Raw genomic sequence first — 18022 nt, forward strand, 5'->3', positions numbered from 1 at the left:
TTGTATCTCTATTGCTATTTTGTACCTGATTACCAGTACCTGAAAATATTGTTTGTTTAGTTTGAGATTCTAAAAGAAATATAACCTTTATTTAAAGTTTAAAATTATTTTTTGATATTGTAGTTAGACCCATTCAACACCAGCACCTTCTTTCACCTCTTTCTGCTCCACGGAATCCCCAGAATAATAATAATAATAATAATAATAATAATAATAATAATAATAATAATAATAATAATAATAATGGCTTTACATCCCACTAACTGCTTATACGGTTTTCGGAGACGCTGAGGTATCAGAATTCTTTCCCGCGTGAGTTCTTTCATGTGCTGGTAAATCTATCTATACTCCGCACGGCCTTACTTCTAAATTGAAGTTTCGCAAAACAAATGAGCATCGCCTTCCCTCTGTTGCCAGCGCGCTACGCCTGCGAGAACAGCTGATGCAATATGACCGCGGTATACAGCTCTTTTAAATTGTAATACATACTCAGAGAAACGAATGAATATGGATTGTAAACAAATTCACAAGAACTACACTTTCTAACAATATCTGGCACTAAAAGAGAATATATTATTAACAAAAGAGAATGAAGGAATAATACATCACTAACGGCTAATGGCTGGCACAGAAAGGAGGTTATGGCCTACAAAGGGAACACTCTACTGATCTCAGAGTCACTGGAACCCTCCAACAATATGAAAAACACACTAAATATTGAAGGAAAATGCAAAAGATCGCGAACCGTACCGAATACCACACACGCTGAGCGAGATAGGTTAACCACGTGGCGAATGTAAATATTAGAGTTGGCAACTGGGTTTCGAGATCGTGCTCTGCCGATATAAATCGATATGAGTGGCAGCTTGGGATTGGTTGGATGTCTATGCTTCAGCGCATAACCACCAGACAGAGCCAAAATCTGCTAAAACGTCAATTTAGAAGTAGAGCCGTACGGAGTATACAAGAGGCTGACATATCTGAGCACCTTCAAGTATCACCGGACTGAGCCAGGCTCAAACCTGCCAACTTGGGCTCAAAAAGCCAGCGTCTAAACCGGCGATGACACACAATATTTTGTCTACTTTACCCCAAAATCTTGCCAACGCTTTTAGGCCTAAAACCTCGCACATTCGCTTCGTACAAGAGAGGACATTTTCGGTCTTTGGGCAGAATTATACCATAGTTCTGATAATTTACAAAAAAGATGGCAAAATATACGTGCCCTCCTTCTAAACGTATGTTGTTAGAAGACTTAATATGAACAGTATATTGATTTTGTGTTACTTAACTGCACCTGAACACCATCGTCTTTTATCATGCATTTCTCCTGTATTTATGCTTTTTTGGGCTTTCTTTTTTATTGGAGAGAACCGTCGCAAGAATACTGTAGTATCTGAGAATGTTTACATGTAAGAATTTTAAACCATACCTATATCCACTCAGTTTTAGAAGTCCCCTATTTACACTGATAAGTACAGCGGAGTGAGTTTTTTGACAAACAGTTGCGATTTCAACATGCTCCACTGGCTACAGTAATTCTCTCGCAGACTGTGGTGCCGCTACTACCTCTAGTGTATTATTTACTAACTCTATGGAGAAGCCCACATTCTTTCAGAAATAACTACTGTACTCCTATTGACGAAAGAAGCTCTGCACTACGACGGCAAGTTCGGAATAACCCTCTGTAATACAAATAATACTGTGTTGTGTGCTGTAGCTTTATCAATATGTAAAATTACCCTTCAGCTACTGAATTAAGAAACAGTCATGGGCCCCTCACAAGCCATGCCTCCCACCCCGCGGTGTCTGCGGTGTCCTTATCGCCGCCACTGCCAGGCTGACACTCAGATCAAGTGTTATGGCTCACGAGCTGGTGTACGGGTTGTTCTCAACTACATTAGGGTCTATGCATAGCTTCATCGTTATCATCAATCACTAGTGCATCCTGAAGATGTCCCTTCCAAAGGACATGTTTCACGCAGCCGTCTTTCAACCCTCCCTTCGGAACGTATCGGAAACAGGCAGTCTTCGCCACAAAAAGGCTGTAGGCATAAGCACCATGCATCTCTTACATTAAGTCTTGTTTCTCCGAAGAGTAATATTATATTCATTTACTCATCGTCTTACACATAGTGGTTGCCTGTACAAGAACTAGACCTATGATCCAAATGTTTAAATACATAAATCCAGCTCTGTTACTAATGTTTCCAACTCCCTTCCTCTGGGACAAGGTGTTTCAGAGCCCCATATGGGTGGGTGGGGGGATGAGCGTTAAAATCGCCCAATAAAAGGGAGGAGGAAGCTGATCTATAAGATCAGAGACATCATTTATGTTCAGAGGCTGGTCTGGTGGAAAATAAACGTTACACAATGTTGTTATACAGGCAGCGGTATCCACACCGTAACTGCTTCCAGTGCATAATGCGCCGGACGTGTGTCATGCCACGGTTCCTCATGTCTTCCATCAAATCTTCGTCAGTGTTCAAAATAAGGTCGTGGTGAAAGATGACTCCACAAACCAGATTCAAGAATTTGTACTCCTCCCCTTTGATGGGGATTTCTTAGAGGAACCTCTTCGCTACAGGTATCAGAACGAACAAAATTACCCACACCACCGGACGCCTGGTAAGCATAATATCGTTCTGTCGAGTATAACCTGAAATTTCTTAAGACCGTATGATGACCTGTCTGAAGTTTGTCTCCTGAATACAGACTATACTCGCCGCGAACTGACTAATGAGTTGATGCAGCTCAGCAAGATGCCTGTCATAACCGTTACAATTCCACTGTAACAGTGCCATAGTGTGTACTATAAAAAGAGTGTTAGGTTGCGAGCGAAAAGATGCTCGTGAACCTAAACACTATCAACATCTACATCCGTAGATGTAGATGACAGCTCAACGTCCATCCCGCCATCGACAGACGACAGAGTTGACTCCCAGAACTTCAACGCTTTCAGGGGGCAGGAACTTCCCCTACGATGGGAGCATGCAGGTTTTGGAGCAGGAGTACCTGCTGGTGCAGACTCATACCCTCCAGATGGAGGGCATGATTTCCCTTTTGCAGGGGAAGTGCAGGAGCCCCTGGTAGAGGCATTCTTCTTTTCCCAGCCTTGGTCGACGATGTCGCCTCTGCCGGCTGGGGCATGGCTTTCACCGACCTCTTAGGAAAAAGACTTAGCCTCCCACCCTTTCTGTGCCAGCTTAAAACTGCCAGCCGGCACAGAATTCTGGTTGGTCGAAGGTGGGATGGTCCCCCCTTCGAGCTTTTACTCTCTGTGACTTTGCTCTGAGAAGCAGCAGTTGCCTTGAGCACAGCGATCATCACGGGTAACGATGTCGTGAAAGATGAACCTGGGAGACTCTGAGCTATCATGCTGTAGTCGAGTGTATGGGCAGGTGTATTCGTGGAATTAAACTTACGGCGTGCTTCCTGGTAGGAAAGACCATCCAGGGTCTTGTTCTCCTGGAACTTCTTCTCACTCAGATATGTCGGACAGTTCTGATTCCGAGGAGAATGAAGACCAGAGCAGTTAGTGCATTTGTACAGAGTTGTGCACTCCTCCGCGCTGTGAGCTACTCTTCCACATGTACCACACACAGACTGATACGAACAACGAGATACGATATGTCTGAATCTCTGACATTGATAGCATCGCATAGGAGGCGGGATGTTCGGCCTCACATCGCAACGATAAGTTGTTACCTTGACCTTCTCTGGTAACACTGACAACTTGAAAGAGACAACGAAGGCACCAGTGGCAACATCTTCACCGTTGACCTTGCGCATAATGCGCCGGACGTGTGTCATGCCACGGTTCCTCATGCCTTCCATCAAATCTTCATCAGTGTTCAAAATAAGGTCGTGGTGAAAGATGACTCCACAAACCAGATTCAAGAATTTGTACTCCTCCCCTTTGATGGGGATTTCGCCAAAGTGGTTGCACTTAAGCAACTGATCGGCTTGCAGTGCTGTACGAGTCTTCAAAAGCAAACAACCGTTGCACATTTTCTTGAGATCCTCAAGTTCGCCATAGACGCCTTCAATGTGTCTACTAAAAAGGATTGATTTTACCAGCTTAAAATCATGCCCATCGGTTCTGGTTGCAACCAGAAACCTAGGGAAGCTGGATCCCATTCCTTCACGCTGTGCATGTTCCCACAGAGTTGAACCTCTCAGGGAAGCAAAAGTTAAAGATTTCGGGAGGGGGGGGGGACCACCTTGGGATGGGCGACTTCATTTCGAAGCCATGCCCGAAATCATCCTCCCCGAATGCCACCCACTCTGATCAGGGGTCTCTGTAGCCGAACCAAGCTGCCAAGGCAATACCCACCTGGTCATAGCCGGTACTGCCCGGGGTTCGATGTTGGACGATGCCTAATACAGGATGACTGAGGCGATGGGCACTAGGACTCTCTTCCTCCAGTCACCTGCAATAGCATGTACTCCATAGCGTGTACAGAGCAATAAATATAGAGAAAAAAATAATAAATAATATGTCCTTTTGGCATTAGGCTGTGCGGGGACCTGTGTTGTCGGGCGGATACTACTGCAAGGGTACATGATGCTCCCACCCGCAAGATTCCTGGCTGGTCAGAAATGTGGGCTTTTAGGCGTTACCATACACGTAAGAGGCCCATCTCCGAGCAGCACACAATCAAAAATTTTGAAATGTTCTACAACTAACCCTCAAAAAAGCAATAAAAAATAGAGGGGACCAAGGCCACATGACCCTTTTAGTCACCTTCTACGACAGGCAGGGATTACCTGTGAATGTATTCAGCCCCTCCCATCCACAGGAGGTCCAACCCATTGTACCAAACTACAATGCATGTCCGCGCCTAGGTCGCCCCTTTTAGTCGCCTCTTACGACAGGCAGGGGATACCGCGGGTGTATTTTAAATGTGTATCCCCCACCCACAGGAGGTTTTATGGTTGGCATCATAGGCAACAGGTAATGATCGCACATTCTTGAAGCAGCGAGGCTTTTTAGATTTCCTTATCACATAGGGGTGGAGCTTCTCAGAGCCATCAGTATTGGCTTCCAACATCACTGTGAGCCTCATCTTGCTGTGTTTCCCACCACGGCATTTATCTCCTTTGAATGCCAAAGTCTTGCTGTGCAACACACTGAAAAACAGACCAGTTTCATCTAGGTTAAACATATTTGTGGGTTCGTAATCCTTGGTCAGCTCCTGCAATCTTCTAATGATCCATTCTCCCACAGTTTCATCACTAACTGCATCAGATTCCCCACAAACAGTTTTATAGGTTAGGTTATACTTTTTCCTAAATCGGTCGATCCAGCCATTGGAAGCGCTGAAATTTTCAATGCCAAGAATGTTTGCCACTTGAAGCGCCTTTTCCCTTAAGAGCACACCATCAATTGGAAAGCGTGCAGCTCTTGAAGTTTCAAACCAACTTTTTTCTCGTATTTGCAGTATGGCGCATACTTTTCTTGGAGTTTGGTCAGCATTCTGAAGCACTTGATGTAATGCTTCCTCTGTTTTTCACAGTTGTATTCAGCATGGATACAGGAAGCTGCAATTCGTGTGCCAATGAAACACGTGTTCCGCAGTACGAATTAACCTTTTCTAATATTCGAACTTTCTCATCCATAGTGAAAGTTTTTCTTTCCTTCTTTTTTCTCCATTATTAGCAGGAAAACAATAAAACAATAATAAAGAAGGATTAACAAATACACATGACGGGAAAGGAAGATCATGGCAATTCACACTGACCGCACACTCACGTAACAACAACAAAAAATGTAATAACAAATAACAAAAGTAAATGTGACGAATCAGCGACAATAACTTTAACACCTCCAACAAGAAACGCAAGTGTAAAACAATAACCGTGAAATAACGAACCCGGGCAAGACAGACACTGAATCACTTGATAACGTCTCCTTCTTGTGGTTTCTGCTGTACTTAGCAATAAAGCAAACACCCGATATCTCCTCCTCCTCTGCAGTTTTGTTGGGCTCGGCATTTTGCCATTACGCAGATACTGTATGTGCAGTATTATACATGTTTTTGATTTCTATTGGGTGTTTGTTTACTTGCATTCAAAATTCATAGGATTATGGTGGAAAGTTTGTGTGTATGCGAGATTTAGAGAGTTAATTCAATTCGTCGAAATTGAAAATAAGGTTTAGGACGTTGTGGAAAACACCTGATATCAAAGAATGTGCTGCGTTGGTTGAGCGGAAGTTCAATACTGAGAGTTCTAAGAGTTATTGACCATGGTGGTTTGATTTGGTCATCATGCCATGGTTAATACCAATGTATATGGTCCGTTATTGGACATTATAATTTTTCCAGCTAACTCATTCTTGGTTGCCAGCATTTCGCCCTCACGTGCTAGGGTGGGCTCATCAGTTCGTTACCTAGCACACCTACCAATACGCTGGCTAGTGCATACCGTGGAGGCCACTTTACTCATATGGGACAAGTATTTCAGATTCCCTATGGGAATCAAAATCTATATCATGCCATGGTTACTCAAAGCATTTTAGGTTAGTTGCGACGCCATTTTACCTCAAATTTTTTCCTCTCGAATGGCCTGTAGTGGTGCAAATGGCGGTAAGCATGAAATGTCGCAAACGTACATTTGAGGATTTTAATAGATTGTGAGCATAGGAAATCTCAGTGGACTAACAAAAAATGTTGCAAAAAACATGAAAACGTAAAAGCCAGGAACGTAAATGCGGGGTAATGCTGTGTATCATCAGCAGTTCTCATGTGGAAACGTGTGTGCCAATACCTTCTGTCAAAAGCCTAGGAAAGCATTGTATGTTGAACTATGAGCTCCTTAATACCATTAACGAAAGTGAAAACAAAATGCCAGTATCTTAAACAGTTCAAGAGTTATTTCAGGTTGACATCTTAGCCAAAAAACCCTTATAATTTGTTAATAACTGTAGATGGGCTGTACATCTACCTGGACACCTCACAATTGTTGTCGAAAGGATAGCTTCTTGTTATGCAGACTGGGCCGGAGGTGTTCTGTGACAATTCCCCTTAACTGATATTATATGTTTTAAAGCGCTGAATCATCCCAGAAGTATTTCTGCTGATGTATTTGACTTCTTTTGAACAAATAACACAGCGAGATGTGCTATGTATGTGGCAACTCTTCAAAATAACCAACATCCAGACTTACGTTGTGTTTCGGACATTGTCTTAAAAGTTGTCACGTACAATTAGACACAATTACACATTGCACCATCATATACCGAAGTACCTAATTATGACGCGAATACTCTATAACACTGTAAGGAATTATTTCCTTCGTCACCAAAATATCGGTAAACACAAGCAGTGGTCACGTGAACTGAATATGGGGTCTGATAACTATGTACACCAACCTGTCTAAAAAGAATTGGAACAAACTCAGGCATTTTAGATTACACGTTCCACTCATGTGTAATGATGGTTGCATATCTTTCCCCTTCGCGAGTTCGAATAACGCATGCCTCTAGTATCCAGGTAAGGTGTACCTACCGTAGCCGTCAATTTCTGTACTCAGCCTACTCATTCACGTACTTACCACTACATACAATGCCAGAATGTGTATCCTTTATAATTATGTTCGTCAAAATAGATCTCGGTAGAAATGAACACTCTAGTCACTTACTGAAATGTATTTACGGAATGGAGAAGGTTGGCTATTCGCATATTCGGCACAAACGGCATTCAGCTCCATCTACCTGTAGGCCTACGGCACGCTGCTCGCCACACAATGCAGGGACACCGCTCTTGAGATCTCTAGAAATTTCTTGCGAGAAACAGTACCTGCGCTAGTCTCTAGAAATCTTTCGAGAAATCTCGAAATCTCACTAACTGAAACAACTGTATAAAAATCATCTCTTCTGTTTCTAACTCTTTCTGGAAAAGGCCTATCATATGCCAATTACAGAAGTTCTGCATCTAATGCACCTGCCATATTTTGAGCTAACAGACAATTTAACTGCTTGAGGCAGCTAACTGAAAGTTTAACAGATTGTTAGTCTTAACCAAAGTTCATTAAATGCTAATTTGGTTATGTTCACTGTTAAATTATTTTAACATGTAGTTAAATGTTAACTGAGGTTGAATAAACCAGGCCACTATTAAATGGTTAGATAATTTAGATTTAAATTTATGAACTCTCCATGAGCTTGGTTGATTGTTTAGTGTCTTTGATTCGTTTTCTTTTTAAATTACTTCTTTGTTATTTGTTTTATATATGTATAACACTGTACTAGCTGTAAGCTAAATCAATAATAAATCATGTCTACCTCTCCCTTCCATTCACCCACAACAGCATCTACTTGTCAACAAAGAACATCACGATTCTTACTCTCTATCCTCCATTGATGAAGGCCGCAGCCAAAATTTTTGGACCCATGCATTTCTTTTATGAGTACTCTATCCATATACAATGATCAGTCAGAACATTATGACCACCCACCTAATATTGCAATCTATAATCTTCATCTCCGTATTGACGAACGACACAATTAGAAATAGGAAAGAATTTCCACCTATCAATACTTATTTATTGCACTTATTATGCTACAGTACCGGTTTCGACCCCCTACATAGGGTCATCTCCAGCTGAACAATACTTTCACATCTATGTCATGAAGCTATGATTAAGATTACATTGTCTAGGGAATGTCATATGATGATAAACATTTGGTCACATCCAAATGGGGCATGTCGAAACAGGAACTGGCGTGTATGTTACTATGTGCAACAATGCAATTGTATGTCTATAATGATATGCTTTAGGTCTTAAAATTAGTTTATAAAACAATCTCTACTTAAAACTAACATATATATATATATATATATATATATATATAAGATAAATACAATATATATAGGAACACTTCATGCACATGAACGTTCGTGTCTTGTGTGTTGTTCAGTTCATCAGTTGACTTCTGTGTTCAAGTCTTATTTACATAGTTGTACACTTGGTTGCTGTTTCTGGAGTTTGAATGATATGATTTGCTTGTAAAATTGTCAGGTTGTATGTATAAAAGATTTTGTCTTCATGTATATACATAGAATAAAACACTTTCCCAATTTTAAAAAAGGGTGCCAGACGTATGGATAGAATTAGGTTAAAATACGTATATTCAGCTCTGCTGTGTGTTGAATCTTATTGCTTTATGTTAAAATCGAATCATGTTGTCCTGTGACGTCCATAAAATTTGAGTGGCATTGGGTTCAAAGTAGTGGCTCCTTTCCCATTTGTAGCTGTGCAGTGATGTTATATTATCTGCGGAAGATGATTGAACTGTGAGTGATATTTTATGTTGGAGGAATGTCTAAGGGTTGTGTATGCTAATTTGAATATGTACTTACTGTTATTGGTGTGGCTGAGTTGTGTTTGATATGCGAGCTTGTTGTGTACTACTTCATGTTCTTCTTGGGCTCATACTAGCTGCTGTGAGGGGAAGGGAAGGAGGGGTAGGGAGAGTTGCTGTTGTGGGGGTAGGGGTGGAGCTAGGTGTGTTGTTTGATGTTTCTCTGTCGCGTGTCGTCTTCTGTTTCTTGATTATCTTAAGGTAACAGTTTTTTAGGGCAGGGATAACTGTATTGACGATGATGATAGTTTTTTCTGTAAGTTATTTATGTTGTAATTTGGATTGGTATACTGATCTAGAGTGGGGGCCCTTGGGGTTTATGTTCAGGATTTGCATGTCGTTCTCGATGTTTGTGAAACTGTGTTTATAATCTTCGACATGTTGGCCTATTGAGGAAAAATTATTGTGTTTACCGCATTTATGTGTTCATTATATCGGGTTAGAAAGTTTCTACCGGTGCATCCGACATACCTTGTCTCACAGTTATTGCATTTGATATGGTATACCCCTGAGTGATTATATTTGTTGTTGCTGTTGATTGTCCTGACGTTGTGTATGATGTTGGTACTGTTGTGTGTAGTTTTAAATGCTATTCTTAAGTTATGTTTTTTAAAAACGTTAGTTTGGGGTATATGTGTACATTATTGAAGGTGAATAGTGCGTAATCTTTCTTGGATTTGTCTGCTTTTGTTAATTTGGTTTTGGGTTGGGATTTTATTTTGTGAATGATTTTGTTGACCATTTCTCCCTTGTATCCATTGTTTTTATCTATGTCATGAATTAGTTAATATTCTTTGTTTAAATCTTCTTTTGTTAACGGTATATTGAATGCTCTGTGTATCATGCTGTAGTAAGCTGCTCTTTTGTGTGTGTTGGGGTGAACGGAAACTATTTTGATTGTATTTGACGTATGCGTGGGTTTTCTAAATATTTTGTAAGAAAGGTAGTCTTCATGTCTGGTTTCTATTACAAAAATCTATTGAATTCCGTACTGTTTTATTAACTGAGAATACGTAGTGCTTTTTGAGGAATCTTTGAATAAATTGCGAGAGTTTATAGGTTGGGCTTGCTCTGTAGTTAATAATAGGTCTCATTGGTATGTGTTCTCTATGTATATTGGGATAAGCTTTAGCAGTTGGTATTTGAGGATTCAATACTATAAGTTTACAGGATTCTACTTCAGTTAAAAGAAAGTGTGTATTTTTTAATAAGGCTTTGAAGTTTCTTTGTATGTTATTAGTTGGATCTTTACGTTTGATGAGGAAAGTGTTTGTAGGATGTTAAAAGGTTCAGTATCTTCAATACGGATAACAATGATTTTTATCACTTGCAACGAGGAAAGTGTTATCGAAAACTAAAGAATGTTTTCAAGATATGTATTGGTCTTTGTCGATGATAACTGTGGTGTTGCCTTTGTCGGCTTTTGTTATAAGTAGATTATTCAGTTTTATTTTATCTCTGAGTTTGTTTATGTGTGTTTTATTGGCTGAGTTATTGTTTTGGAAGTTACTGTGAATTTTGTCGATATATTGTGGGAGCCTTTTTTAAATATCATATCTGACTTCATCTCGTAGCTCGTGTAGGATTTTCTGTATGGCGTTTTCTATTTCAGTGATGGTGGTTGTGATGTTCTGGAAGGTTGATGTGTTGCCCCAATTGTGCTTGGGTCCCTTGCTCAAGATAACAGTTTCCATTTTGTTAAAAGTCGTGTTTGTGAGATTTTTTATGGGTGGGTGGAATTTGTGTTCAGTGATTTCATTGGGAAGGGTTGGAGAGTTCGTGTTCGGAATTTCGGTTTGTGGGTTTAGTTTGGATGGTTGTTTAAGTGCTTCTAATTTCTTATTTAGTGTATTCTGTTTGTTAGTGGCTAAGTTTTTTATTTTTTCCGTCGTGATCGGTTGAAAATCATCCCAGTAGCTGTGTGGTAGCTCATTGGATGTTTTTAAATGTATTTGGTATAGTTTGTTGTTGAGATGTTGTTTTTTACGGTATAAAAACTTTATTTCTTCTTTCAGCCAGATTTTGTTTGTTCTTTTGTGTCTATTATGAGTTTGTATGGTGTGCCTGTGTTTATTATTATATTTTCTCAAAAATTTAGGTGTTAGGTCATTTTTTAGACATTCCTTCAGAAAAGCAAAGCTTTTAATCGCGTTCGTTAGTTTGATCTTTAAGTTTCGATATATATATGCGTTCCGTTTTGCCTGGTTGGCTACGGTATCGTAATCTATAATCTTCATCTCCGTATTGACAAACTACTTAGCATAATAAGTGCAATAAATAAGTATTGATAGGTGGAAATCCTTTCCTATTTTTAATTGTGTAAATAAAGGAGGTCTACCAAGCTCTGAATAAATTAAAAAACTACAAAGCGCCAGGAGAAGATCAGTCCTTTGCGGAAATCTGGAAATATGCAGGAACATCAGCAAAAGTTGCCCTCCATCAACAACTTGTCTCTATCTGGATTAAAGAAGAACTACCAGAACACTGGACAACAGCCCTCATTCTCCCAGTGCACAAAAAAGGAGACAAAACCGACCCTAATAACTACAGGGGAATCTTGCTGCTAGACATAACATACAAAATATTTTCAATAATCATCCTTAATAGGATAAGTTTACAGCTTGAGAAAGAGCTAGGAGAATATCAAGGAGGTTTCAGACCCTGGAGGAGCTGTCCTGATCAGATCATGAGTCTTAAGTTGATAATGGACTATAACAGGAGAAGAAATAGAGATATGCTGATAACATTTGTAGATTTCAAGAAAGCTTATGATTGCGTCCATAGAGAATCTCTGTTCAAAATTTTAAGACACCTTGGACTACACCCCAAATTAATAAACATGATAAAATTGACTCTCACTAACACCAAATCAAAAGTGAAGTTTAGGGATGAAACATCAGAGACATTTGGAATTAAAACTGGACTACGGCAGAGAGATGGGCTCTCACCACTATTATTTAATTGTGTTCTAGAAATGGTAATGAGGGAATGGTTTAGGAAATGTCCCCCCAAAATAAAGATTGGCCGAAAAATCAGAACAAATTGCCCGAGTTTCGCTGACGATTTAGCATTACTAGCAGTGGACATAAAAGAAGCAAAAACCCAGATACCAGAACTTCAAAACATTGCAAATAAAATTGGCCTCAAAATATCATTTGAAAAAACAGAAATTATGCCCCAAAAACCAACACAACTAAAACAAGTTACCATAAATGGTAATAAAATCAAAATAGTAACTCAATTTAAATATCTTGGAGAAGTAATAACACATAACCTAAATGAAAAAATCTCAATCCAAACAAGAACAAATAGATTAGCTAAAGCACAAAAATTAACATGGGATATCTACAAAAAGAAATGTCTATCAATAAATGCATAAATACAACACTACAACACAGTTGAAGCTACATATGCAGCAGAAACACATTTTCACCTGAATAAACAATCAACGACTGACAGACTTCAGAAAATTGAAAGGAGGATTGGAAGAACCTGCATCAACAAAAAATACCAGAAGGATGGACAGTGGCGGTTAATACCTAACAAAGTCGTGTACAAAGAGCTAGAACCCATTACAGATACTATGCGTAAGAGGAGACTGGGATTCTTTGGACATATCATGAGGATGCAGGATTCGAGGCTTCTGAAACAACTAGTATAACACAATCTCGTCTCAAAAATGACCACAACAGGATGTAAATGGATCAGAGAAGTAAGAGAGGATCTGAAGGAAATAGGCCTTACAACAGAAGACACCACAAATAAGATAAAATTGAATACAAAACTCAGGAATACAAACCTCCGCTTTACCCTGGGAAGTACTGGAAGTACTGGGAAGACCACAAAGCCCGAACAATCCCTTCAAAAAGACCTGAACGACGGACTGACTAAAGTGATCCTATGTGGTCATAAAATAAGAAGAAGAAGAAGAAGAAGAAGAAATAAGTTCATTTTAAGTAGAGATGTGTTTTATAAACTAATTTTAAGACCTAAAGCATATCATTATAGACATACAATTGCATTGTCGCACATAATAACATACACGCCAGTTCCCGTTTCGACATGCCCCATTTGGATGTGACCAAATGTTTATTATCATATGACATTCCCTAGACAATGTAATCTTAATCTTAGTTTTATGACATAGATGTGAATGTATTGTTCAGCTGAAGATGATCCTATGTAGGGGGTGGAAACCCACCTAATAGCCGGTATGTCCACCTTTGGCACGGATAACAGCGGCGACGCGTCTTAGTATGGAAGCAATGAGGCCTTGATAAGTCGCTGGAGGAAGTTGGCACCATATCTGCACACACAAGTCACCTAATTCCCATAAATTCCAGGGAGGGGGTGATGAGCTCTGACACCATGTTCAATCACATCCCAGATGTGTTTGACAGGGTTAAGATCTGGCGAGTTGGGCGACCGGAACATCAACTGCAACTCGCCACTGTGTTTCTCGAACCACTCCATCACACTCCTAGCCTTGTGACATGGCGCATTACCTTGTTGAAAAATGCCACTGCCGTTGGGAAACATGATCGTCATGAAGGGATGTACGTGGTCTGCAACCAGTGTACGATACTTCTCGGCTGTCATGGTGCCTTGAACGAGCTCCACCGGACCCATGGATGCCCACGTAAATGTTCCCCAGAGCATAATAGAGCTGCCGCCAGCTTGTCTCCATCCTGCAGTACAGATGTCAAGAAGCTACTGCCCTGGAAAACGACGTATTTGCACACTCCCATTGGCATGATGAAGGTATCAGGATTTATCAGACCATGAAATGCAATGCCACTGCACCAACGTCCACTGACGACAGTCACGTGCCCATTTCAGTCGTAGTTGCCTATGTTGTGGTGTTAACAGTGGCACATACATGGGTCGTCAGCTGAGGAGGTTCATCCTTAGGAGTGTTCGGTGCACTGTGCGTTCAGACACACTTGTACTCTGCCCAGCATTAAAAGTCTGATGTTAGTTCCGCCTGTCCTGTTTTACCATTCTGCTCAGTCTAGGACATCAGACATCTGTAATGAGGGGTGGCCACCCAACCCTTGACACTTGGGACGCAATTTCACCTTGGTTTCGCCATTTGTTGAAGACACTCACCACAGCACTCTTCGAACACCCAACAAGTCGTGCAGTTTCTGAAGTGCTCATGCCGAGCCTCTGGGCCATCACAATTTGCCTTCGGTCAAACTCAGATAGATCACGCACCTTCCCCATTCTACACACGGACAGCACGCTCACTGATACTACATGCACTGTGTGTGTCTGACTAGCAGTCATTCCTCGTTAGGTGACGCTGCTATCGCCTGGACGGGTTTATATCAATAGTAGATAGATGGTCATAATGTTCTGGCTGATCAGTGCATGCTTACATCGCAAGTCATTGTTCTTCGTTTCTTCCCTATTCATGTAGGCTATATTTTGCTCCTACCAACTTTCTTACCTGAGCAAATGTAGGGATTCATCAAGATAATGCAGGACCTAGTTTATGCCTATGTTAGTCAAGTAAGTAGCATCATTTCAGCTAACTGAAGTATAGTGTGTTATCAATGGCAATGTAAAGAGGTGAAGAAAGGAGGGTGGGAGGGGGGGGGGGGAGAGATGTGCAAATTTAAATCACTTAACTCACCAATGTGTCTATGTTGTCATCTAGATTCAGATTATCAATATCCAAATCCAACTCATCTTCTAAAGTAGAGGTATCAATTACAGGAGGCTCTTGTTTCATTACAGAGGGAGCTGGATCTTTGTGTTGTGTTGGTACTGGAATGCTAATTTCAGGAGTTTCTACCTTAGGTTGAGAAGCAACTGAAACAATTTGAAATGCCAAATAGATATAATGATGTAATCCATTGGTGAGGCACAGAACCAATACAGATTTCATGTTCATCATTTAAGGGAATTACTCTTGAAGTTTTCATCATGATACTTTCTGACCAGAGTTGAGCAGAAATCGACAGGTACAACTGGATAAGATGAGAGGGGAATTATGGTAGGATGAGCTTGGTTTAGGCTGGATAGTGTTGAAGATGGGTCAGTTTGGGTTGGTTTGGATTGGATAGGTTGTAGTACATTACAGACACCACAGTACTGTCCTGCAAGTTTCTAGCAATATTGGAATGCTTACTATTCAAGATAATTATTAGAATTTGTTCTATAGATAAGGGATAATGCAGCAATGAACAGTTCTACAATCATTAAGTCACAAAGATTTAACATTTAACGGAATCCCATTTTGACAATTACAGTTACTTTGGCTCTAACTGAAATTACATCACCTCATGCGTGTTCTTCCTTATTTACATTACAAGATATTAGAATCATTCTGTATTGACAGTTTTCACTTTACAAAGGAAAAAAATGTATCCTCCTAATTCAATACAAAACATAATTCCATCATTAGATGGGGCAATAAAATTCAAACATGTTTCGACTCGTTTGAGCCATCTTCAGTGAAATAAGGGGAGGTTAAAATAATCTAAATAATACAAGCTAAAAATGTGCTAAAACATAATGAAGGAACAAATGAAAAACAAAAGAGACAGACGGAAATAAAAATAATAATATACAACATTTACATCACTAGATGGAACAATAAATAATTCGCTGAGACAAATTCAGTGAAAAAAAAAGGTTAATATAAAACATGATTGAATAAAAAAAATGTGCTAAACCTAAGAAGAAAATAAAATAAAATAAAATAAAATAAAATAAAATAAAATATAACAGAAATGAAACAAAATGTGGAATAGTGAGGTTGTGGACCTCTTAGACTATTCCTTCCTTATTTACCAGCCAGCTAATTGTCCCACAATTTTGGTACTCTAATTCTGCACAAGTTCAAAATATGATACTGTTCCAAGTTTATTAATGACACCTCACAGTTCTTATACATGGAGACTCAAAAGAAGAAAAAAATTTAGAATGGTCAATGGAAGAGAATAAACATTTATTTAAGCCAGGTAATACAGTAGTACAGTATATGCCACTGTTGAATTTCACAGATAATTTCTTGTAGATAACATCAGAGAGATGACCACTTTCTCAGCGCAGACACTGTGCATGAAACAAGTTAACATTTCAACAGGAATCCTGGCAATTTTCACTTGTATTCTTGCTTTCAGTTCTTCCATCACAGCAGGCCGAGTATGGTAAACCTTGCTCTTACGGTGATCTCATAAGAAGAAATCACATGGCGCAAAGTCAGGTGACCTTGAGGGGCATACGATTTCACCGTTGCTTGAAATGACATAGTTGCCAACAATTGTTGTACAGCTGCCATCAACATCCATTGCTCCTTGTTAGAACAGGATGTTGTCAATTTGATTTGGAAAATCGGGCAGTTCATGCACAAGATTTAACATTTAACGGAATCCCATTTTGACAATTACAGTTACTTTGGCTCTAGCTTGACACCACTTGACTGCTCAATGATTTCTATATATGGCAATGTGTCATACAGGGTATGGCCAAACTTTCAGGACACATTCTTACACATAGGAGAAGAAATTATGTTATACAGGCATGGGTTTGAAAATGCTTTATTTCCATGTTACGAGGGTAGCCCAGAAACTAATGCACCACATTGTATTTTTCTTCAACAATTATGTATTGAACACAATGAAACATACACTAGAAAGAATTATGTTTCTTCTACACTCCCCATTTTGCCACGAAATCTCCTCCAGCGAGGCACAAGGGCGTGTATGCCCTGTCGGTACCACTCCTTGTTCTGTTCATGAAGCCATTTCTTCACTGTGCGAATCACCTCTTTGTCATTATGACCTTACCAGCCTTTTCGTCATCATGACCTTACCAGCGGAAACAGTTGCTTTAAATTTTTCCTTTTGTGGAGAGTCAGGATGGTGCCATTCCAGTTTTGTTTCAGGCTTAAAATGGTGAAACCAGGTTTCATAACCCATCACAATCCAGGACAAGAAGGCTTCCCCCTCAGCTTCAAAACTTTGCAGTAACTTAAAAAAAAATGTTTTTTTTGAGAGTTTTGTGTTCCCCTGTAAGACGGTGCAGAACCCATCATGAACACTTTTTTGCGCAATCAAGAGCACTGATGATTACACTTACATTTCCTTTCCTGATTGGCAGCATCCACGCCAAATGCCGAGTCGCTCTGCGTCGATCCTCGCGAATGAGCACATCAGCACGCTGCATCTTGTCAGGTGTGACAGCCGTGGCTGGTCTCCCCGACCGCTGCAAATCTTGGAGCTCTGCCGAACCACTTTCAAATGGTCTCAACCTCTGTGCCTAGCAATTAAGTGTACTTCTGTCGAATGCTGATACTCCATAAACCGCACATTAATGTTTGTGAATGTTCCTAAATGTTTCTTGCTCCACAGTGAGAAGTTCAATGACGATACGCTGCTTGTAACATGCATCACTTACAGACACCATGTTGAACCATCGCTGCAAGTTCGCTATCTGTCGGAAGAAACTTTGCACACGCACTCCAAAAACTTTAAAAAATTTGTATCTAAAATTTTGCATTCATACCATTGTTGGGGGCTGAGAAAAAAATTGTGGTGCATTATTTTCTGGGCCACCTTCGTAGAACTCATTTTCTACAACTCTACATGGTACACTCATCATGGGAAACACACAGGAACAGTACATACCAGCATATGACATGAA

The 18022-nt window shown here is 40.1% G+C and overlaps 1 protein-coding gene across 1 annotated transcript in view; it reads right to left on the reverse strand.

Annotated features, from left to right (window-relative positions):
* beta'COP (coatomer subunit beta') overlaps positions 1 to 18022 on the reverse strand; it is a 161641-nt gene that overhangs the window by 15963 nt on the left and 127656 nt on the right. The window contains exon 15 of the mRNA XM_067150540.2: positions 15006 to 15184. Within this exon, the coding sequence (XP_067006641.2) occupies positions 15006 to 15184 (179 nt within the window). The remainder of the gene's footprint in view (positions 1 to 15005; positions 15185 to 18022) is intronic.

This window comes from Anabrus simplex, chromosome 6 (genome assembly GCF_040414725.1).
Source record: "Anabrus simplex isolate iqAnaSimp1 chromosome 6, ASM4041472v1, whole genome shotgun sequence".
Classification (NCBI taxonomy): Eukaryota; Metazoa; Arthropoda; class Insecta; order Orthoptera; family Tettigoniidae; genus Anabrus; species Anabrus simplex.